This window comes from Hyla sarda, chromosome 8, assembly GCF_029499605.1.
Source record: "Hyla sarda isolate aHylSar1 chromosome 8, aHylSar1.hap1, whole genome shotgun sequence".
In the NCBI taxonomy this organism is placed as follows: Eukaryota; Metazoa; Chordata; class Amphibia; order Anura; family Hylidae; genus Hyla; species Hyla sarda.
Genome location: NC_079196.1, coordinates 214,186,115 through 214,210,240, shown reverse-complemented (window position 1 = coordinate 214,210,240; position 24,126 = coordinate 214,186,115). Strand labels below are relative to the sequence as shown.

The window sequence follows — 24,126 nt, the reverse complement described above, 5'->3', positions numbered from 1 at the left end:
GTGGCCCAGTACAGGAGCTATACCCCCTGTACCCTAGCTGTCCTGTCAGGCAGCCTCCCTGCAGTGTCCCCGGGGCCCCCGACATCTGTCCCGTTATATATATTTTTTTCTGCCATGTGTTATACTGTAAAATGTATACAGTATAAGAGTGTTATTGCTTTAAGAAATGTTAACATGTGATCACCAGTTGTTATGTAAGTGTAACCCCGTGAGGTATCAGTGACCATGTGACCTAAGGGTGACCTATGGGACCCCTCCTAGTCTCCTCCATATAAGCCCTGGGTGGAGCTAGCTCTCGCCCTTATGCTCTTGATTTCCAGTTATGTCTTTGCTGAGGTCCAGTGCAGTCAAGTCCTAGAGTGTACAGTAGCAAAAGTCCAGCATCTCACCGCAACCGACACTCAGTGTTGAACAGCCGCCATGGATAACCGGGATCTTATGCGAAGCTCAGAGGCTACAAACCGGTGAGTTTCGTGCAATCAGCACTTCTTCCGGCCCCATTGGGGCTGGAAGAAGTGCTGATTGCACGAAACTCACCGGTTGGGGCCGGAAGAAGTGCTGATTGCACGAAACTCACCAGTTTGTAGCCTTTGAGTTTCCCGTAAGATCCCGGTTATCCATGGCAGCTGTTCAACACTGAGTGTCGGTTACGGTGAGTTGCCGGACTTTTTCTTTTTGCTACTGTATTATTTGCCTCTTGGATTCCTTTGCACCACCGTTTTGCTCAGTTATATACAATTTTTTTGAACCACTGTGATTTTTTGCTATCGCTCTCAACATATTCCATTGATTGCTTTAGTTTTTTGGGGGGGTCAGGTGCCTCCAGCTGTTTTTTCTTTATTAGCTTCAAGTCCTAGAGTGTGTCTGGAGTCCATAGGAGGCATCAAGTCCGTCCTGCAGCCACAAGCCTTCAAGTCTACAAGTAAGCTACAGTCACAGCTTAGTCAGTCTCAAGTCAAGTCAAGTCAGTCACAGTCATCTATTGTCAAGTCAGAGTGGCCTGCACTAAAATTGTTCAAATCTAATGCAAGTCCCACCAAGCCCCTAAGGTCTCTGAAGTCACTGGTCACCTCCATGGGCCTGGCTGAACTGTATAGACTTCCATCTGTCACTCAGTAAAGCTGTCGTTGTCCCTAACTTGGCGTCGGAGTCATTATTGCCCCCGTGCCTAGCCCAGGATCCAGCGGTATACCTTCGGTTGGTATTGAGGATAAACCCTGCCCTGGCGTCACGAATACAAGGGGTTAATGCCAGCTGCCCCTAGGGTAATTCCATCTGTCCTGCATCTCACACCCTCTACCACACATTCATATGTCAGACTTTATTATCCTTCTCTCCTTCCCCAAATTCCTATGTTTATAAAGTCATCAGACCCTTCAGTATGAGTTTACATGGAAAGGAGAAGAAGCTATAAGGCATATGCCTGCACATGATCACTCATGACCTAACACAAGGCCTGGGAAAGGAGCCAATTCTTCTCTCGGTCTCGCTCTAGACTCCTCCGACATTCCCACACTTGCTCTAAGGTGCTTGCACGAGTCTCCAGGATCCCACATTGGGAATGGTGGACATAAGGTCCGGCCCTTTGCCCTCGGAGCCATTATTCCTGGCACAGGCTGGATGTGGGTGAGATGATGGAGCTCAGGAGACCAGCAGAGGAGAAGGAATATCCTGGGAACTTTTCCAGAACAGGAACTCATCCTTGGAGAGGAATGTGGGAGAATGATGACGCAGCAAATGTATTGATATCCTTCATGCAGCTGCAGCCTTGTCCTCATTAATTACTCTCTATGAGGACGTGACCATCCGCTTCAGCCTCGTATCAGAGATGGTGGAAGAGCCAGTTCTGATACTCAGATGGGTAAATAGTCAGGGCAATTATTGCGTCTATTAGCCTCCATCTTGTACCCATTGCTGGACCCCTAAAGACCTCATGCACAGTTCTAGAAGCACTAAAAGGGATAGAACAGGAAAAACACTCATTTATTTGCAATATGTCTAGTGCAGGTATTGGGCAGAACATGATATAGGGATTATCTTTTGTGCACTCTGAATCCTTGACAAAAGCTAATTTGCATACCAAATTTCCCAGGATGCATTGCAAAGCCTGTAAGGCTCCTTATGCTATCTGGTGGTCTCCACAAGAAGATACAGTACCCACCCTTGAGCTTTAATCCTTATGTTCTGCCCCATCCCCTCAGGTCGTGTATTTGGAGTTGTGCATCGAGTGTTCCTTTATAAATCTCAAATCATCCACTTATTTATTTATTATTTTTTTATTGTCACTGTGCCACTTTTACGTGTTTGTTTGTACACAGAATTTGTCAGCCCTTCTGGGTGTCCCTCCTGGCGGTCTAGGGGAGGTGTGTGTGGCCATCAGGTTCCTCACCTCCCTGCATCCCCCGGGCATCTTGGCTTCGGTTGAGATGCCATCAGTATACTGCTCATTGCCAGATACCTTGGTTAACGCCAAGGTTGAAGCCGGGGCATTTGTGGCCGCTTAGTAGCTTCGGCGAAAAGGGGCATCGAACCTGGATCCCTGCAGGTGCCTTTTGGCCCGGAGGTGAAGGGTAGGTTTGTTGGGGGCCTCTCTTCTGTTGGAGATGGGCTTAGCGATAGACCGCATCCTTTGCGCACTTTTTTTTAGTGTGACACGTTTCCACTTTTTCTTGCACGTTTCCCGGCTCTTACAAATCTGTTTATAAATCTCAATTCTACCTCACTGATCCAGATGTCTTCTCTACATTATCCAAAATCCCAGGTTGTCTGTCAGCTAAATCTTCATTCTTCTCCTGATTTCTCAAACTCTACTTGGAGAGTAATGGACATACTTAGGAAGGATCTGCGCTTGTCTTGGGCTAAATGTTTATGTTGTGAGATTACCATAATGCTATGGCCATCTTATGGTAAACTGGCTATTTCCTGTTGGAGTTTCCTTCTTCAACCACTAATCCCATAGTTCCTTGTTAGTAAGTGTGAGGTCACTTTCCTCCCTCCCACATATCAGCCACCCCACCCATTGAAACACAAATGAGTTGCCGTCTATGCAATAGACCAGTTTTTTCTAACCAGGGTGCAGAATGATCTCCCTCCCAGCGGTCGCTCCACCCATTGAAGCAGGACAGGCTCCCTGTCATCACCTGACTAGTGATGTAATGTCTTGGTCGCACTGCAACCTTGAAAAACCTGAGATCTAAGTAATTTTGTAGACTGTTAAAAATAAATATTGGGGCAAAAATCTCAGAAGAATTTGCGAGACCACTGTCACACACAGGTATGGACACTATATGATGAACTTCACGGACTTTACAGCCCCTGTAGCATAGTCAAAAAAAATTAATCCTGGAATACCCCTTTAATTCTGCTGTTACGCCGAGCGCTCCGGGTCCCTGCTCCTCCCCGGAGCGCTCGCGGTGTTCCTCTCTCTGCAGCGCCCCGGTCAGACCCGCTGACCGGGAGCGCTGCACTGACTCTGCCGGTGGGGATGCGATTTGCTTAGCGGGACGCGCCCGCTTGCGAATCGCATCCCAAGTCACTCACCAGTCCCGGTCCCCGGCTGTCATGTCCTGGCGCGCGTGGCTCCGCTCCTTAGGGCGCGCGCGCGCCAACTCTCTGAGATTTAAAGGGCCAGTGCACCAATGATTGGTGCCTGGCCCAATCAGTCTAATTAGCCTCCACCTGCTCCCTGTCTATTTAACCTCACTTCCCCCTCACTTCCTTGCCGGATCTTGTTGCCTTGTGCCAGAGAAAGCGTTTATAGTGTTTGCCTTACCAGTGTTCCTGACCTCTTGCTATTGCTATTGACTACGAACCTTGCCGCCTGCCCCGACCTTCTGCTACGTCTGACCTTGCCTCTGCCTAGTCCTTCTGTCCCACGCCTTCTCAGCAGTCAGCGAGGTTGAGCCGTTGCCGGTGGATACGACCTGGTTGCTACCGCCGCAGCAAAACCATCCCGCTTTGCGGCGGGCTCTGGTGAATACCAGTAGCAACCTAGAACCGGTCCACCGACACGGTCCACGCTAATCCCTCGCTGACACAGAGGATCCACATCCAGCCTGCCGAATCCTAACATCTGCTGCTCGCCTATTAAACCTCTCCCTTACTCCTCCTCTACCTCCTTCCTCTGCCAGTCCCTTCACTGTCTAACCATTGTCCAACAAATTCCATTTAAACTGTTCACCATGACACACAAGGTCCTCCACAAGCTGTCCCATCCGTACATCTCTGACCTGATCTTTCTATACCGCCGCTCACGTAATCTCCGATCCTCTCAAGACTGTGTTCTCTTATGTCTGCACTTCACACAACCATCTCCAAGACTCCTCCCGTGCTCCCTCTATACACTGGAACTCACTACCCCTACTCATCCGGCTCTCGTCCACCATCAAGACCCATCTCTTCGAAAAAGATACTATGACCTAAAATAACCTACTGTCACTGTACTGGGAATGGTCACTTCCCTAACTTTCCATACATGACCAGTCGCCCTCTCAACTTTTTCTTCCCTCCCCTTTTCTCTATGTCAGCCGGCTCTGTGTCTGGTTTACTGTACCTGCCTTTGTCTTGTGTATTTTAACCCCTATTAAATGTACAACACCCTGGAACCAAGGGCGCTATATAAAAATATAGTAATAATAATAGTAAAAAAAATAATAATTATTATAATAATAAAAACAACATCAACAACAATAATAATGCTATTAATAATAATGTTAATAATAATAATAATGTTAATAATAATAATAATGATAATAATAATGTTATTATTATAATTTTTCTATACACAGTCTTCTTCTGTATATACAGTATGTCCCAATAGAATAGTATTTCCCAACCAGTGTGCCTCCAGCTACTTCCAGCAAAGCCGGATCAAAGTGCAACAGTGGAGGAGGATGAGAAAAAGGCCAATCTACTGGAGTATGCTCATAAAAATAGCTTTACACAGCATCACGGCTTCATGAAGGATCAGCCATGTGTTTCCCAACCAGGGTGCCTTCAGCTGTTGCAAAACTACAACTCCCAGCATGCCCGGACCGCCTTTGGCTGTACGGGCATGCTGGGAGTTGTAGTTTTGCAATTGCTGGAGACACACTGTTTGGAAAACACTGCATTAGATGGACATTATCATGTCACCTTTCATATGAGATGCTATAAATAGTTAGATATGTTAATCCGATATCATAGTCCCTAATCTGGACCCATGGAGATGTGGACCAACGGGCATTATTGATGGATTGCTTTTTAATAATAATACTAATAATAATGATGATAATAATAATACTAATAATAATTATAATAATACTATTAATACTACTACTACTAATACTACTACTACTACTACTAATAATAATACTATTAATAATAATACTAATAATAATAATGATAATAATAATAATACTAATAATAATTATAATAATACTATTAATACTACTACTACTACTACTAATACTACTACTACTACTAATAATAATACTATTAATAATAATACTAATAATAATAATGATAATAATAATAATACTATTAACAATACTACTACTACTACTACTACTAATAATAATACTATTAATAATAATACTAATAATAATAATGATAATAATAATAATACTATTAACAATACTACTACTACTACTACTAATAATAATAATAATACTACTAATAATAATAATGATAATAATACTATTAATAATACTACTACTAATAATAATAATAATAGTAATTATACTAATAATAATTATGATAATAATAATACTAATAATAATACTAACAATAATGATGATAATAATAATACTAATAGTAATGATAATAATACTATTAATAGTAATACTACTACTACTTATAATAATACTAATAATAATGATAATAATAATACTATTAATACTACTACTAATAATAATGATAATACTAATAATAATGATAATAATGATACTAATAATAATGATAATAATAATACTATTAATACTACTACTACTACTAATAATAATAATACTAATAATAATGATGATAATAGTAATGATAATAATACTATTAATAGTAATACTACTACTACTAATAATAATAATACTAATAATAATGATGATAATAATAGTAATAATGATAATAATAATACTAATAATAATGATGATAATAATAGTAATAATGATAATAATACTATTAATAGTAATACTACTACTACTACTACTAATAATAATAATACTGATACTGATAATAATAAAAAAAAAAAAAAAAGCAAAACACGTTGTATTACTATTGTGGACCTATAGGTGGCACTATTCAGCTCATTCCAAAAAAAAAAGCTCAGACTTTGTTGCAGAACCCATGTTTTGTCTTCTCTACTTCACTCCGACTTGTTATTTTAGTGAAGCGTGCAACATTCCTGAGGCCAGGTGTAGATCATCCAAAGCAAAATCACAAAATTATATAAAGCAGATATAGGAAATGCTTCTAAGGAATGTCAAGTAATGGGGAATTTCTCCCTGTGAACTTCTTACATCTTGGAAAAACATCAGTAGGAGGCGGTAAGAAAGGCAATAGACATCAATTAGGCCCATAAAGGATGGCACAGGCCCGGGTCACAGGTACATGTGAAGGGCGGCATCTGTTTATGGCATCTGTTTACCCGGCCACTGTCACCAAGTGACTGGTCACAAGGTCAACATCTGGAAAAGTTGGGTAAAAACTACAATGCACATTGCCGTTCACGTCATCAGAAATCTCCCGGACAGATTTTGCTGAATTTAAATCTGTTCACCCACCCTAAACCTAATACACTGGGTTATAGTGCGGGTGACCAGGAGAACGATGAGGGGTTAATAGGTTAAAGGGGTACTCCAGTGGAAAACATTTTTTTTTTCTAAATCAACTTGTGCCAGAAAGTTATACAGATTTGTAAATTACTTCTATTTAAAAATCTTTATCCTTCCAGTACTTATCAGCTGCTGAAGTTGTGTAGTTCTTTCCAGTCTGACCACCGTGCTCTCTGCTGACACCTCTGTCCATGTCAGGAACTGTCCAGAGCAGGATCAAATCCCCATAGCAAACCTCTCCTGTTCTGGACAGTTCTTGACATGGACAGAAGTGTCAGCAGAGAGCACTGTGGTCAGACTGGAAAGAACTACACAACTTCCTCTGTAGCATACTGCAGCTGATAAGTATTGGAAGGGTTAGGATTTTTAAATAGAAGTAATTTACAAACCTGTATAACTTTCTGGAACCAGTTAATGGAAAAAAAAAAAAAACTCTTTCCACTGGAGTACAGCAATCTGTCCCTCCGAAGATCTTCTTCCATCCTTAGTAAATTGTGCGCCAGAGGCGGACCCGCGGGCTCATTATGAATATTTATTGCTGCGGGTCATGTGAGTGCTGCGCCAACTTAGTGCTCGCGTGGCCCACGACAATTAATATTGAAGTTGAGCCAGCGGGGATTAGATGCCTGATCGCGGGGGTCCCGCCGCTGGGGACCCCCATGAACTTGCACGCCGCACCCCGTTAAATCAGTCTCCGGAGCGTGTTCGATCCGGGTCTGATTACTGTCGATCACGGGGCCGGAGCATTGTGACATCACGGTCCCGCCCCCGTGTGACATCACGCTCCGCCCCCTCAATGCAAGCCTATGGGAGGGGGCGTGACAGCTGTCACGCCCTCTTCCATAGGCTTGCATTGAGGGGGCAGAGTGTGACAGCTGTCACGCCCCCTCCCATAGGCTTGCATTGAGGGGGCGGAGTGTGACAGCTGTCACGCCCCCTCCCATAGGCTTGCATTGAGGGGGCGGAGTGTGACAGATGCCACGCCCCCTCCCATAGGTTTGCATTGAGGGGGCGGAATGTGACAGCTGTCACGCCCCCTCCCACAGGTTTGCATTGAGGGGGCGGAGTGTGACAGATGTCACGCCCCCTCCCATAGGCTTGCATTGAGGGGGCGGAGTGTGACAGCTGTCACGCCCCCTCCCATAGGCTTGCATTGAGGGGGCGGAGTGTGACAGATGTCACGCCCCCTCCCATAGGTTTGCATTGAGGGGGCGGAGTGTGACAGCTGCCACGCCCCCTCCCATAGGCTTGCATTGAGGGGGCGGAGTGTGACAGATGTCACGCCCCCTCCCATAGGTTTGCATTGAGGGGGCGGAGTGTGACAGCTGTCACACCCCCTCCCATAGGCTTGCATTGAGGGGGCGGAGTGTGACAGCTGTCACGCCCCCTCCCATAGGCTTGCATTGAGGGGGCGGAGTGTGACAGATGTCACGCCCCCTCCCATAGGTTTGCATTGAGGGGGCGGAGTGTGACAGCTGTCACACCCCCTCCCATAGGCTTGCATTGAGGGGGCGGAGTGTGACAGATGTCACGCCCCCTCCCATAGGCTTGCATTGAGGGGGCGGAGCGTGACGTCACAATGCTCCAGCCCCGTGATCGACAGTAATCAGACCCAGAGCGAACACGCTCCATAGACTGATTGTAACGGGGTGCAAGATCATGGAGGTCCCCAGTGGCGGGACGCCCGCGATCAGGCATCTTGATGTTCCGTTATGAAAACCCTGAAAATCGTCTGTTCAACGGCCGTTAGAAAATCCCATTATAGTCTATGGGATTTTTACATTACCCATTTTAACCCATTATAGCCCATTACTAATAATGGACGTTATTTTGTGACGGTAGATAGTAACAGGAGAAATAGTGCATGCGTTCTCCCGTCACAAAATAACGTCCGTTATTAATAACGGGCTATAACGGGTTAAAACGGATAATGTAAAAATCCCATAGACTATAAAATTTCTGCCCGGAGATTCCGAGTGCGGCCAGCGGGGACACTGCAGTCTCCAATAGACCGCAATGTGTTCCGCGAGTATTGAGCAACGCCATTCTTCAGGCGGAACTTTTCAAGCGGATTTTCCGTTCAAAAATTCCGCCTCACAAATTCCGAAGTGTGAATTTGTGAACGGAAAACCCGTTCGCTATACAGTACATTTTAGCAAGCGGAATTTCTGCCTGCAATTTCAAAGCGGAATTGCAGGCGGAAATTCCGTAGTGTGGAACCTAGCCTAAGGCTGGGTTCACACTGTGGAATTTCTGGTCAGAATTTCCGCCGGATATCGAGCCGGCGGCACTAGGACCACGCGAACTGCATTGCCGTCCCCATAGATGTCAATGCACCCTATTGGGACGGCAATGCAGTCCGTTCGGTTTTAGAAATTCTGCCCAGAGATTCCGTAGTGTGAACCCAGCCTTAGGGTACGTTCACTAGCGTAATTCCTCTTGAATTCTCCGCTTCATATTAATGCCCATCTCCTCTGCCCATTGACCTTAATGTTTTTTCCGCTGTCCTGTTCACACTGCGGAAATTCTGCTAGCGGAATTCCGACGCTGAATTCCGTTCCGCTTGAAGAAAGAACATGTTCATTCTTCAAGCAGAATCCGCGAGCAGAAATCAATAGAAGTCAATGGTAAAAAAAAAATTCCGCCCGACATCGTTTTCGCGCAGAATTCGTGCACAATTTGCGCTCAATTTGCACGGAATTCGTGTGGAAATGGCTGAAAAACCCTTCACTTCTTTCTCCCCCATTTCCGCGCACAATTCCGCACAAATCCCATGCGAATTGCCCGTGAATTTTGCGCGAAAATAAAATTCCTTTTTTTTCGCCCGTAAATTTTTTCGCTGTGAATTACTCTTGATTTACTCCGTGTGAACCCAGCCTAAGAGTTCATCCAGCCTTGAAGACCATATGACGGTATCTCAGCAGCTTCAGATACAGTACAGCAGATCTGCTAGGGTTAATCGTTCTGCTAGCACAGGAGTGGGGGCTGCTGCTAAAACTTCCCACCAATAGAGGAAAAAAAAAAAAAGTCTCCATTCCCCCGGACCCCCTCCCAACCTCCCCAGCACTTCTAGCTGAGGAGGGGCTCCCGCTGCTATTAGGATGGGATGTGTGTTACAAGGAGTCATTCCCAAATATGAATGGAGGCAAGAAAAATCCCTGAGCACTGAGGGGGCAGAGTCAGCAGAGTCCAAAGCCAAAAAACCATTACTGCGCCCCAGTACTGACTGCAGAGCCTGATACCGGGACACCCAGAGGGACCATTGGGTCATGTAAGTCCATGTCCTCACCTGTCGTTCAACTACTTATTCACTTAGATTGATGACCTTCTCATAGTCCATTATTATTATTATTATTATTATTATTATTAATATTATTATTATTATTATTATTATTATTATGAATATTATTATTATTATGAATATTATTATTATTATTAATATTATTATTAACACATTGTAAGGATTATTTTTGGTATACGGTACATGCTATGTGTTGTTTGAGAAGTTATCTTAGATGTGAAACATCTTTTAGATCAGTGTTTCCCAACCCGGGTGCCTCCAGCTGTGGCTAAACTACAACTCCCAGCATGCCTGGACAGCCGCTGGCTGTCCAGGCATGCTGGGAGTTGTAGTTTGGCCACAGCTGGAGGCACCCTGGTTGGGAAACACTGTTCTAAATTATGTTTCTCCTAGACAAGACATGCCGGGAATTGTAGTTTTGCAACAGCTGGGGGTGCCCTGGTTGTTATGTTTCTCCTAGACAAGACATCCCGGGATTTGTAGTTTTGCAACAGCTGGAGGCGACCTAGTTGGGAAACACTGCTCTAGATTATGTTTCTCCTAGACAAGACATGCCGGGAATTGTAGTTTTGCAACAGCTGGAGGCTCCTTGGTTGGGAAACACTGTACTAGATTATGTTTCTCCTAGACAAGACATGCCGGGAGTTGTAGTTTTGCAACAGCTGGAGGCGACCTAGTTGGGAAACACTGCTCTAGATTATGTTTCTCCTAGACAAGACATGCCGGGAATTGTAGTTTTGCAACAGCTGGAGGCACCCTGGATGGGAAACACTTCTAGATTATGTTTCTCCTACACAAGACATGCCGGGAATTGTAGTTTTGCAACAGCTGGAGGCACTCTGGTTGGGAAACACTGTTCTAGATTATGTTTCTCCTAGACAAGACATGTCGGGAGTTGTAGTTTTGCACCAGCTGGAGGCACTCTGGTTGGGAAACACTGTTCTAGATTATGTTTCTCCTAGACAAGACATGCCAGGATTTGTAGTTTTGCAACAGCTGGAGGTGCCTTGGTTGGGAAACACTGTTCTAAATTATGTTTCTCCTAGACAAGACATGCCGGGAGTTGTAGTTTTGCAACAGCTGGAGGCACCCTGGTTGGGAAACACTGTTCTAGATTATGTTTCTCCTAGACAAGACATGCCGGGAGTTGTAGTTTTGCAACAGCTGGAGGCACTCTGGTTGGGAAACACTGTTCTAGATTATGTTTCTCCTAGACAAGACATGCCGGGAGTTGTAGTTTTGCAACAGCTGGAGGCACTCTGGTTGGGAAACACTGTTCTAGATTATGTTTCTCCTAGACAAGACATGCCGGGAGTTGTAGTTTTGCACCAGCTGGAGGCGACCTAGTTGGGAAACACTGCTCTAGATTATGTTTCTCCTAGACAAGACATGCCGGGAATTGTAGTTTTGCAACAGCAGGAGGCGCCTTGGTTGGGAAACACTGTTCAAGATTATGTTTCTCCTAGACAAGACATGCCGGGATTTGTAGTTTTGCAACAGCTGGAGGCGCCTTGGTTGGGAAACACTGTTCTAAATTATGTTTCTCCTAGACAAGACATGCCGGGAGTTGCAGTTTTGCAACAGCTGGAGGCGACCTAGTTGGGAAACACTGGTATAGATTATGTTTCTCCTAGACAAGACATGCCGGGTGTTGTAGTTTTGCAACAGCTGGAGGCACCCTGATTGGGAAACACTGTTCTAGATTATGTTTCTCCTAGACAAGACATGCCGGGAGTTGTAGTTTTGCAACAGCTGGAGGCACCCTGGTTGGGAAACACTTCTAGATTATGTTTCTCCTAGACAAGACATGCCGGGAATTGTAGTTTTGCAACAGCTGGAGGCACTCTGGTTGGGAAACACTGTTCTAGATTATGTTTCTCCTAGACAAGACATGCCGGGAGTTGTAGTTTTGCAACAGCTGGAGGCACCCTGATTGGGAAACACTGTTCTAGATTATGTTTCTCCCAGACAAGACATGCCAGGAGTTGTAGTTTTGCAACAGCTGGAGGCGACCTAGTTGGGAAACACTGGTCTAGATTATGTTTCTCCTAGACAAGACATGCCGGGAGTTGTAGTTTTGCAACAGCTGGAGGCACCCTGGTTGGGAAACACTGCTCTAGATTATGTTTCTCCTAGACAAGACATGCCGGGAGTTGTAGTTTTGCAACAGCTGGAGGCGCTCTGGTTGGGAAACACTGTTCTTGATTATGTTTCTCCTAGAGAAGACATGCCGGTAGTTGTAGTTTTGCATCAGCTGGAGGTCCACAGTTTGGAGACCACTGTCATAGACCTAAATGTTAATGGAAACACACACGCCTGAAAAGATGTCTTGGCGTCTCTGAGAAATTATCAGATCTATGTAACATTTTCTAAATTAGGTTTCTCCTAGACCAGTGGTCTCCAAACTGTGGACCTCCAGCGGTCCCAAAACTGTCCGGGCATGCTGGGAGTTGTAGTTTTGCAACAGCTCGAGGTCCACAGTTTGAAGACATTAGCCATATTCGAAGTTGCGATATTTTGCGAATATATAGACGAATATTCGTCCTATATTCGCAAATTTTGCGTATTTGTTATATTGGCGTATTCGCGGATTAGAGGAAGAGAACAGTGAGGGGGCGGGCAACTTTCCTATTGGTTGCTAGGGATGATGTTGATAACCTCTGACAAGTGTATTTGCATCATTCTAATTGGCCCACAAGTGAAAAGAAGGAATATGCGAATATGCGCACATGCGGAAAAAAGTGAATATTCGTTATTTCAAATATATAGCGAAACGTGTGATATCTACTAGACGAGGTTTCTCCTAGACCAGTGGTCTCCAAACTGTGGACCTCCAGCTGTTGCAAAACTACAATTGCCATCATACCCGGACAGCCAACTCCTGTCCGGGCACACTGGGAGTCATAGTTCTGCAACAGCTGGAGGTCCACAGTTTTGAGACCACTGTCATAGACCTGAACGTTAATGGGAACACATCCGAGAAGATGTCCCGATGATCTCTTAAGACACACGAGGAGTTTTTTGCGTCTCTTAAGCAATTTACCAACATGCTTCTCTGCATACGTTTCTTCAGAAGGTCTTGGAGATGAATGTATACTTAAAGGGGTACTCCGCCCTAGGCATCTTATCCCCTATCCAAAGATCTCTGTGCTGCACCCGGCATTCGTTTAGAACGCTGGATGCTGGCGGCGGGTGTCGTGATGTCACGGTGACGCCCCTTAAAGGGGTACTCCGGTGGAAAACTTTTTTTTTTTTTTTTAAATCAACTGGTGCCAGAAAGATTTGTAAATTACTTCTGTTAAAAAAAATCTTAATCCTTCCAGTACTTATTAGCTGCTGAATACTACATAGGAGATTCTTTTCTTTTTTGAACACAGAGCTCTCTGCTGACATCACTGTCCATTTTAGGAACTGTCCAGAGTAGCATATGTTTGCTATGGGGATTTTGGACAGAGATGTCAGCAGAGAGCACTGTGCTCATGATGTCAGCAGAGAGCTCTGTGTTCCAAAAAGAAAAGAATTTCCTCTATAGTTTTCAGCAGCTAATAAGTACTGGAAGGATTAAGATTTTTTAATAGAAGTAATTTACAAATGTGTTTACCTTTCTGGCACCCGTTGATTAAAAAAAAGTTTTCCACTGGAGTACCCCTTTAATGCAAGTCTATGTGAGAGGGCGTCTTGGATGTCCCGTCCCCTGCTATAGACTTGCATTGAGGGGCGTGGCCGTGATGTCATGATGTCAGATTTCTTAAAGTGCCCGATGCCGTAATATAGTCGGCAAACACCCACTTGGAATGTTAGAAACATTATGGACATTTACTGAAGCACGGGCGCCTGTTAACATGCGTACGGAGAATTTGCTACATTTATTAAGCAACTTTCCCTCGGCGCAAATGCCATTTGGGTCGACTGCGCCAGAGGCCAAAGTGGGCGTGGTTTGCACAGCAAATCTTTGGCACCGGGTTTACCATCTTTACACAAAAATGACTACATTTTTACAGAGATTTTGGAAAATAGTGGTAAACTTGCACGGTGAATAGTGGTGGTACCTCTAATTTAACGCCCCATGTAAACACAGTCTAAAAGGGGGGGGGGGGGGTGAATGTAGGAGTCATCAGTATCATCACTCTGTGGTTTGGTAACATGTTCTCACTGGTTGGAACCATTGGGGTGGTGGTTTCCCAACCCTGAGTCTTCATCACCATCTCTAGTCTCCAAATCCTCCTTCCCATACTCACTTTCCATAAAACGGACCAATAATCTCCCTGATTTTGCTTTTTTTTCCGCCCATAGCTAAATGCAGCATGAACGCCAGGTGAGCAGTTTTGTGCGCCAGACGGTAACATAATGCCACACGTTACAATTTGGGTGGGTTTTGTAGAATGAAGTTCATCTCCTCTCTGGTGGTTTGGCTACAGCATACCCCCTAGTGATCAGTTATTAGGAGAAAAGACGGCAACTACACATATAACACACTATACCGGAAATATAGTATAATATCCCACCCATACTGGCTAGACCCACCAGAGCCAGCGCCATTCTTTATTATCAGCTTTCCACACCAGATATTAGAGGGAATCCCCTTATGATGTCAAGAAAAATCATATAGAAAGGGGTTGTCCTGTCCTCATAGGGGATTTAGTGCAAATGTGGAGGGAAGGTGTGTCGAATTTCAAATGTTTTCTTATGAAGGAGACTTATTGGGGAAACTACTTAATTGGGAACATCTACCTAATAGGAGATTCCCTACCTACCTGATTATCTAACTACCTAAAAGGGATTCCCTATCTACCTATTTTCTGCTTGTTTTTTTTTTTTTTTTACTAAAAGGGTAGGATTCACTACCTACCTACCTGCCTACCTACTGGGGGGGGGGGGGGGAGGATTCTACTTAATATAGAAGGATTAGAGGTGTATTCCCTAACTACCATTTAAGGGACTTCTACCTAATAGATTTCCTACCTACTGGAGGATTCTACCTAATAGGGGGATTCCCTACCTACTTGCTGTGGCTTCAACTAAGTGTGTGTGTGTGTGTGTGGGGGGGGGGGGTCTTGGGGGTGCAATTCCCTACCTAACATTATGAGTGTCAGTAAAGACATCGGGGGAGATTTACCAAAACCTGTGCAAAGGAAAAGTTACCCAGTTGCTCATAGCAACCAATTACATCGCTTCTTTCATTGTGCAGAGGCCTTGTTAAAAATGAAAGCAGCGATCTGATTGGTTGCTATGGGCAACTGGGCAACTTTTCATCTGGACAGGTTTTGATAAATCTCCCCCATCATGTTTGACTTTCAACTAAGGCTTCACAAAGTCAAAAAACACCTCCGCTGTCAAATAACATTAATGGGGTATTCCGGCCAAAAACATCTTATCCCCTATCCAAAGGATTGGGGATAAGATGTCTGATCGTGGGGGGCCCACTGCTGGGACCCCCCCATCTCCATGCAGCACCCGCATCCTATGCAGGAGCTGCGTCTCCAGTTTTGGAAACCTCTGGGTTTCCTGGACTGGGGACGTGACATCACGCCACGCCCCCTCCATTCATGTCTATGGGAGGGGGCAATGATGGCCATCACGCCCCCTTCCATAGATATGAATGGAGGGGGCGTGACATCACGTCCCCAGTCCCGGAAACCCGGCGTTTTTTTTCGAAACTGGAGACGCAGCTCCCGCATAGGATGCGGGTGCTGCAGGGAGATCGCCGGGTGGTCCCAGCAGCAGGCCCCCCGCGATCAGACATCTTATCCCCAATCCTTTGGATAGGGGATAAAATGTTTTTGCCCGGAGTACCCCTTTAAAAAAATGAATAGCTGAAAAAAAGTATCGGTACTCATACTCTGTCTTAAAAAAATGGTATCAGAACAATCCTAGTAGATATTGTTCCACATCTCAGCATGAAGTATTAGACATGAAACCTCATTTCCTTAAAAAATGTAGAGCCCCTTTAACCCTTTGAGGGATAGCTGGTAATTGTAGAATGTGTATGTCTTATATCACGGCAAAATATGTGCCTGTCATTGAATGGCCCAGACAATAGCCCTTATAACTGATGAATGGGGCGTTCAAAAATCTATTCGGCAGTCGACTGCAACTTTTTGAAAAAGTTTCCAAAAAGTAAAATTATACGTTTTATACAATTCTCCTAATTCTTACACATTTGAGATTGCTATAACATGGGGATTCCAGGCAGGGTGCCATTAAATGAATAGTTCTGTCCCTCTCCAGGATATATTTATATGAATACATTTGATTCTTCTTGATATTTTTATTCTCTTAACTCGGCAGAAAGTGACTCTAGATAAATGAAATCCGAGAGAGTAAAAGCAATCCTCCCCACAGACAGTACAAACAGCGGCTTATTATACAGATCCATAGGATTCCTCTGGCATTGTCTGGTAGCCTGCAGATATTATGTCTGTGGGGGGGAGGAAGTGGGGGGGGGGGGGGGGGGAACAAAGAAAGACATTAAAAAAAAGAAAAGCCTGTAAAAAAAACTTTACAGTGAACGGTTTAGTGAAAGTTTGTACTTTATTTAAATCAAAAAATGAAATTGAAATTTTTGAATTTTGGAACTTACTATGCTGTGTTGAGCCCCCACTATACGATTTGGTGGCAGTTTATAATTTGAAATTTGAAATTCTAACAAAATTTTAAGGGTAATTGTTCGTAATTTTTTTAATTCAAACATTAATTTGATGAGATTTTTGTTACTTTACTATTGCAGACCTCACTAGAATGTGTTGAGTAGTGTTGCTCGCGAATATTCGCAATTCGAATATTATTCGCGAATATCGCATATTCGCGAATTCGCGAATTTCGCGAATATAGCGCTATATATTCGTAATTACGAATATTCGTTTTTTTTTTTTTTTTTCTTCACAGTACACATCACAGTGATCATCCCTCTCTGCTTCCAGCTTGTGTGGTGTAAAGATTAGGCTCTAATACTACTGTGTGAGACTGGCGCGCGTAAATTCGCATATGCGAAAATCAGCACATGCTAATTTGCGCATATGCGCATTTTCGCGTATGCTAATTTTGTGTATGTTAATTTTCACATATGTTAATTTTCGCATACGCGAATGTTCGCATATGCGAAAATAAAACGAGAATATAACGAATATGCGAATATTCGCGAATATATGACGAATATTCGTCCATATATTCGCGAATATTCGCGAATTCGAATATGGCCTATGCCGCTCAACACTAGTGTTGAGCCCCCACTATACGATTTGGTGGCAGTTTATAATTTGAAATTTGAAATTCTAACAAGATTTTAAGGGAAATTGTTTGTACTTTTTTAAATTCAAACATTGAATTTGATGAGATTTTTGTTACTTTACTATTGCAGACCTCACTATAATGTATTAAGCCCCCCACTCTATGATTTGGTTGCAGTTTATAATTTGAAATTTCTAAGATTTTAAGAGGAATTGCTAATTTTGTAAACTAAAAAAATGTAATTTGATTACATTTTTGAATTTGTTACTTTGCTATGGCAGCCCTCATTATGCTACCTGGAGCCCGACGGTAGGGTTTGGTGGCAGTTTGTAATTTGAAATTTGAACAAGAGTTTAAGGTGAATTTTTTTAACCTTTTTTTCAAATACAAAAATTAGATTTGATGATATTTTCTAATTCTTTTACTTATTAATTGCAGCCCTTATTTAGGTTGTGTTGAGTCACACTGTATGGATTGGCGGCAGTTTGTAATCAGAAATTTGAAATTCTAACAAGATTTTTTTTTAGAAGGCCCTATTTTAAATTAAATTTATTGCCATTTTTTAATTCTATTACTTCTCTATTGCAGCCTTTTTATTAGGCTGTATTGAGCTCCACTTTATGGTTTGGTGACAGTTTGCAATCTGAAAATTGAAAGTCTAGCAAGATTTTAAGAGAAATTGTTTAAATCTTTTTAATTCAAAAATTTTATTTGAAGACATTTTTTATGTTTTTTTTTCTCTTCACTATTGTAGACTTCATTGGGCTATGTTGAGCCCCTCACAACCCCCCCCCCCCCCCCCCCCATACAGTTTGGTGGCAGTTTGTGATTTGAAATTTGATATTTTAAGGGGAATTTTTTTGAACTTTTTAACGTGAAAAATTACGTTTGACGAAAATGCAAGAGGAGAGACAGGGTGACACCACCGCTAGAGTACACTCAAGATAATAGCCCAAAAAATAGCTACTTGGGTTGGAAAAGGAATCCAGGTAAATATAGGGGTGCACAATGACATAAGCAAAAAGTGACCAACAATAGAGAAAAAAGTGGAAATAGTCGTTGGCACTCACCTATTAAAAACATTGGGTGTTATTTACGAATAATGGCTGTAGTATATGTTTTTTTACACCTTTTTTCATGGGTGGCTTTTTAACTCAATGCAACAAATTTACAAAAAGGCGCAAGTCGGGCTATAAATTTGGTGCAATTTCAAAAATGAAAATTGTGTGTGAATTTTCCCTTCTTACAGGTGAGTGTTACAGGAAGCTCTTTCAGAGGTGATTCATTGTGTGTTAAACTTAATTGTACCAAATATCCAGAGTTTTAAACATGTCCATCCTAACCACTTTTCCAAAAAAAAAAATGTTTAATAATTTTTTTTAGTTATTTTTTTTTATAGGAAATATATATATATATATATATATACTTAAATAACAAGGTGATCTGCTTATATTAATTAGCAATTTCAACTAATTCTTGTAATGTGTGTTTTCTGAGACTTCACAAAGGTGATTTGCACCTATTTAAAGGGTTTGCGCCAAATTCTGCGCCTTATTAAAAAGTCGCATTTTCATAAATTCCTGACCACTGCAAAACCCGACTGAAAACACACATACTGCTGCCAAGGAAAGGAATGTGCGTAAATGAAAAGGCGCAACAAAATTTACAATGGATGGCTGAGTTGGGCAAGTGTTTAGTTTCCTTGACCTAGAAATCCCACTGTACCCATTGACTTGTTGGATGTTTTTGTTGCCAGCATTGTTCCTTAGTTCCGTGTGTTGTGGGAATGTTTGCAGTCTTCTTGCGTTGTGTGCAGTATTCTTTCCATTGCTATTGATCAAACAGTTTAGAACAAGCTGAAACACAAACCGCTCAATAGTGCCGGGAGGTTTATCAGGAATGCCATTGTTCTGATCTGTTTCACCCCCTCGGCCCTGTGTATCTAGTGTGTCACTGAGACCTGCAGGTAAAGCTTATCTCAATCTGTCCCTTTTTATTTCACATCCTGGAGTATGGCCTCCATGGCTATTATGACCGCAAAGCCTTGTCATGTTCTAGCTGAGACAGACCCCTATACACTAAGACATCCATAGGATCATTATGTGCCCACACAAAAATGATCCGTAGTAGGTTTTGATATAAGGAGCCCAGTTCCGGGAGCTACAAAGCTAACCCCTGACCAAGAATTTTGAGCAATAGAGAAGTGTTCCTCCCAAAATTTGTGGATTCACTTGAATCAGTTGTTGGAGTCAAATGCTGATTCAGATTCATACAGGAGCAGGGACTACTATCAAAAGTCAGGAGTCCCCACTCTTGTACACTGAGCAGTGAGGCATACACTGTATGTATACAACCTCAGTGTTTTCAACCAGACAACTGCATTCACTTACTCAGCAGGGTGCGGAGCACCAGCCTAGCAAATGTACTAAGTATAAGTGGCTATGCGTAAAGCATTGGTGCTTACTTTCAGTCGGCCACAGAGCACCTGGACTAGACAATGTTAACTGAGCGGGGAGGCATACAGTGTATGCTTCATTGTGTAGTGTAGAGAAGCATGTGTACTTTGTACATACATTCTATGACACATTATGCTACTGACATAAGACATAGGAACATAAGACATCAGACAAGGAAATTATATACAGTAACAGGGACTCCTGTTAAATGCAGGAGTCCCTGCCCTGTACAATCAGGGAGTGGTAAAGAATACAATGTATGCCTCATCGCTTAGTGTACCCGGCCCAGTGATTGTGAGCAAGCAGCCATGCATACAGGATCATCACTTATCTCGGTCGGTCTAAAACATTCACTTTTTGTGTACAGGAACAGGGAGGTACCTAGAACCATCTCGCCTATCAAAGTTTACCTCTTCCTCAGATACCTGCTGGAGATGCCCGGGTCATGGTAATCTCATTCATATTTGGTGGAGCTGCCCGCGTCTCCTTGAATTCTGGAGAAGGTTAGGCAAATTGATCTTGCAGTTGTGTGGATTCCCGGTAATACCAGATGTGGCCCTAGCGCTACTTAACATTGACATAAATGTGTATTCGCACTTCCACAAAACTGTAATATCCCATGTTCTCATAGTAGCCCGTCATCATATACTCAAACGGTGGGGAACAAAGTATGTACCTTCCCTCTCGGACATTAAATTAGGAGTTAATTTTAATTGCTGGCACGAATATAAAGTGGCTTCTATACTAGATAAAGAATACCAATTTGTATCCCATTGGGACGTGTGACTTCATGGCCCCCATAACACGGTCCCATTATAGATACTGTCATCGAGGTTAATAATTTGCCCCCTTACTATTTGTTATATGGAGAGGAGGTTGAATGTCGGTATATAGCATCGGAAATGACCGTCCTTCTAGACTGTCGCTTTATGTGTATCGAACTGTCATGTACGAGATTGGCACTTATGTTTTGTTCTTTTAAGGTTATTTATATTTCCTTTTTGTTTTGTGTAAGTGATATAGAAATGTGAGATATTGTCATGCTGTCAACACTGTTCTCTGTGATATACTATTATCTCACGTATGATTACTGTACATTATTTTGTACTTTATGGATGAAAAATCAATTAAAATCACAAGTTATAAAAAAAAAATAAAAAAAAAAGGAACAGGGACTCCTGGCTTTGACAGGTTCCCTACTCCTGCACTTGATTTCACCGACATAAATCCCTAAATATTCTGATTCAGAAGGCCTCGTTTACCAGGGGAAGCCAGGACCAGACGGTCATTTTCCTTGCAGCACCCCCTGCTGGAAAATATAGTAATACATGTACCATGTATATATGGAGCACTCTTAGGACAGGAGCCATTCTTACATAGGGTTTTCAATTCTGTTTTATAGATGGGGGTCTAAACTGTCTAATCCTGATCTGTAAAGTCTATATGGCTTTTAGGTTAGGGGCTGTCTTCATGAGATCTTACCTGAGAATCGTGCTCCTTAACAAGCAGTCAAGCTTGATCTGCTCTATTGGGCAAAAACTCCTGATATCTGCTCTTTGAGACAAGTACTAATAATACATATTAATGTTTTCATTTTATTTTTTTTTTATTTTTTTTAGAAGATCGGCCATTTCTCGGAAAGAAAATGGAGGAAGACATGGAAGACCTTTTCAACACTAGCTTCATTTATGAAAACTTTACTTTCTTCTTCAATTCGTCGCTTGACCTCTATGTTCCGGTCGCCAAGTCGATAGCCCTCATCCCTTTCCTGCTGGTGTGTTTGGTGGGCATTGTAGGTAATGCTTTAGTTCTGTTCATCTTTCTGTGGTCTAGGAAGATGTGGAGGACCATGAACATCTTCATCTTTAGCCTGGCTCTTGGAGACTTGATCAACATGTTATGCTTGTTGTGTTTGGCCATCGAACTATTGCATTCCTTGGGAACCTTCATGTGTATACTCTACTGGACACTTACGGCTTTAACTACTTTTTCCAGTATCTATTTTTTGACCATCATGTCCATTAACGTCTTCTTGCAGACATTCTTTCCAGTTTTCTCCAAAAAGCTGAGCCTTAAGGTGGCTGCATTAACCAGCCTTGGGATATGGATACTGAGTCTTCTGCTGGGGATCCCCTTCTTTCTCTATGCCAATGTGGATGAGTACTCCAATTGTCTGATCTCCTGGCCCGAACCAGCCGCCTTCTGGAGCATGACCTTCATATCTTACCGGTTTGCCATTGCATTTTTGGCTCCATTAATGTTGATCAGTGTCTGCCTCATTCTTACCCAGTGTTGGGTCCGAAAGCAAGGCCAGTCCAGTGACTCTATAGTGACTGACATCAAGGAAGACTTGGTGATGATCATGGTCCTGTCTCTGATATACATTATCTTCTGGTTTCCAACTCATCTTCTGGAAATAGTGTCGGGTACCCACTCTGATATGGAGTTTAGTGAAGGAAACTACTATGTCATCAGCATCATACCTTATTTGAAAAGCTGTGTCTATCCCTTCATTTATGGATTTCTATCAAGAAACTTCAAATACTCATTTAACAGAATCTTTTGTTGCAAAAAGGTCCCAGAAAGTGACAACCCTCAGAAAAATTCCAACGACAGACCCGAAGATAAGTCTACCATGTGTTAGCATTATAATCTTCACCTAGCATTGGGCAGTAGGCCACAGAACTACCATTTGTGTTGGAAACCACGAGGGATCTGTTTACTGCCATGTACATGACTTGAAGACCCTTGCCCGAATCTATTGATGGAAAGAAATACTTATTGTTTCATTGATATTTTTCAAAAGACAGTCAACTGAGCATCTTGCATTAAAGTGTACCTGTCATATCACAGAAAAAAATTATGCTTCTATATGTTACTTTCTCTGTCATGCAGATGCTTTTACATGTCTTTTTTATTTGTCTTGCTTTTGTATTTGGCTCACAAATGCCACTGTTCTGCTGCTCACTCATTCTGATGTCCACTGCTCAGGAAGAGGCATATCTGAGGCAAGCACTGAGCCAGCCATCACTCACCATTCACTTCCTCCCTGAGTCTGCTGTGCTGTGCTGGATCTATTTATCCAATCACTGCAGGCTGCTCTGTAACCCCCTCCTCTCTGTTTTCATGCTGCAGTCTGATAGGACAGGAGGAGTGTCAGTCCTGCCCTCACTTCCTGGACTCTGCCCCTGCCTGTGCTTAAAGGGGTACTCCACCCCTAGACATCTTATCCCCTATCCAAAGGACCCCCAGGATCTTCGCTGTGGCACCCCGCTATCATTACTGCACAGAGCACGCTCGCTCTGTGCATAATGACCGGCGATACAGGGGCCGGAGCATTGTGACATCACAGCTCCGCCCCTTTGTGACGTCACAGTTCGCCCCCTGAATGCAAGTCAATGGGAGGGGGCGTGATGGCCGCCACGCCCCCTCCCATAGACTTGTATTGAGGGGCGAGCCATGACGTCATGAGGGGCGGAGCTGTGATGTAACAATGCTCCGGCCCCTGTATTGCCCGTCATTACGCACAGAGCGAGTTTGCTCTGTGCAGTAATGATAGCGGGGTGCTGCAGTGGAGATCCCGGGGGTCCGCAGCAGCGGGACCGTGGCGATCTGACATCTTATCCCCTATGCTTTGGATAGGGGATAAGATGCTAGGGGCGGAGTACCCCTTTAAGCTGGGGCAAAGATGATCCCTCAGCCGGACATGATTATGTTCTGTTTCGTATGGGGACCTCCTAGTGGTCTTTTTTTATAAGCCATGGTGATCATATTTTTTATGAGTATATTTGAAAGGTTAATGTTAAGATGTACAACATATAAAAAGTTTTTGATTCTGACAGCGCCCATTTAAGGGTTGTCACTACTCAAAAGAGAAGATCTTGGCAACTAAGTTAATGCCAAATATTGCGATAGTTGTAGTCCTTGCTAAAAGTATATATAATGGACATAGGGGGAGATTTATCAAAACCTGTCCAGAGGAAAAGTTGCTGAGTTGCCCATAGCAACCAATCAGATCGCTTCTTTCATTTTTGAAAAGGCCTGTTAAAAGTAAAAGAAGATTGGTTGCTATGGGCAACTCAGCAACTTTTACTCTGGACGGGTTTTGATAAATCTCCCCCCTAGTGCCCTGTGTATAAGTAGAAAGTAAAGGGCATACTGACAGTTTTCTTTTTTTCATAACTTAAAAAATAACTGTGCAAAATAAGCATTTTGTATTATATTTTCATTAGCTCTTAAGGTGTTCTCACTTAATTGTAATTTTGATTTTACAGCAATAAGCAATGTAGTAATATTGGGAAACTATCAGCAAGCTGCTGTTGATGGGCCTGCTATTCTC

At 43.0% G+C, this 24,126-nt stretch overlaps 1 protein-coding gene across 2 annotated transcripts; it reads left to right on the top strand.

Moving 5' to 3' along the window:
- The first annotated feature begins 1,487 nt into the window (after positions 1-1,487).
- On the top strand, positions 1,488-23,015 carry LOC130284770 (somatostatin receptor type 5-like). Of its 2 annotated transcripts, none has more exons than XM_056535508.1 (2): positions 1,488-1,861; positions 21,407-23,015. In XM_056535508.1, the coding sequence occupies exons 1-2, from the start codon at positions 1,858-1,860 to the stop codon at positions 22,429-22,431; spliced, it is 1,029 nt and encodes a 342-aa protein (XP_056391483.1). In that variant the 5' UTR covers positions 1,488-1,857; the 3' UTR covers positions 22,432-23,015. The 2 variants fall into 2 exon arrangements, with proteins under 2 accessions (XP_056391483.1, XP_056391484.1); XM_056535509.1 differs by lacking the exon at positions 1,488-1,861 and adding an exon at positions 9,953-10,074.
- The last annotated feature ends 1,111 nt before the right edge of the window (positions 23,016-24,126 follow it).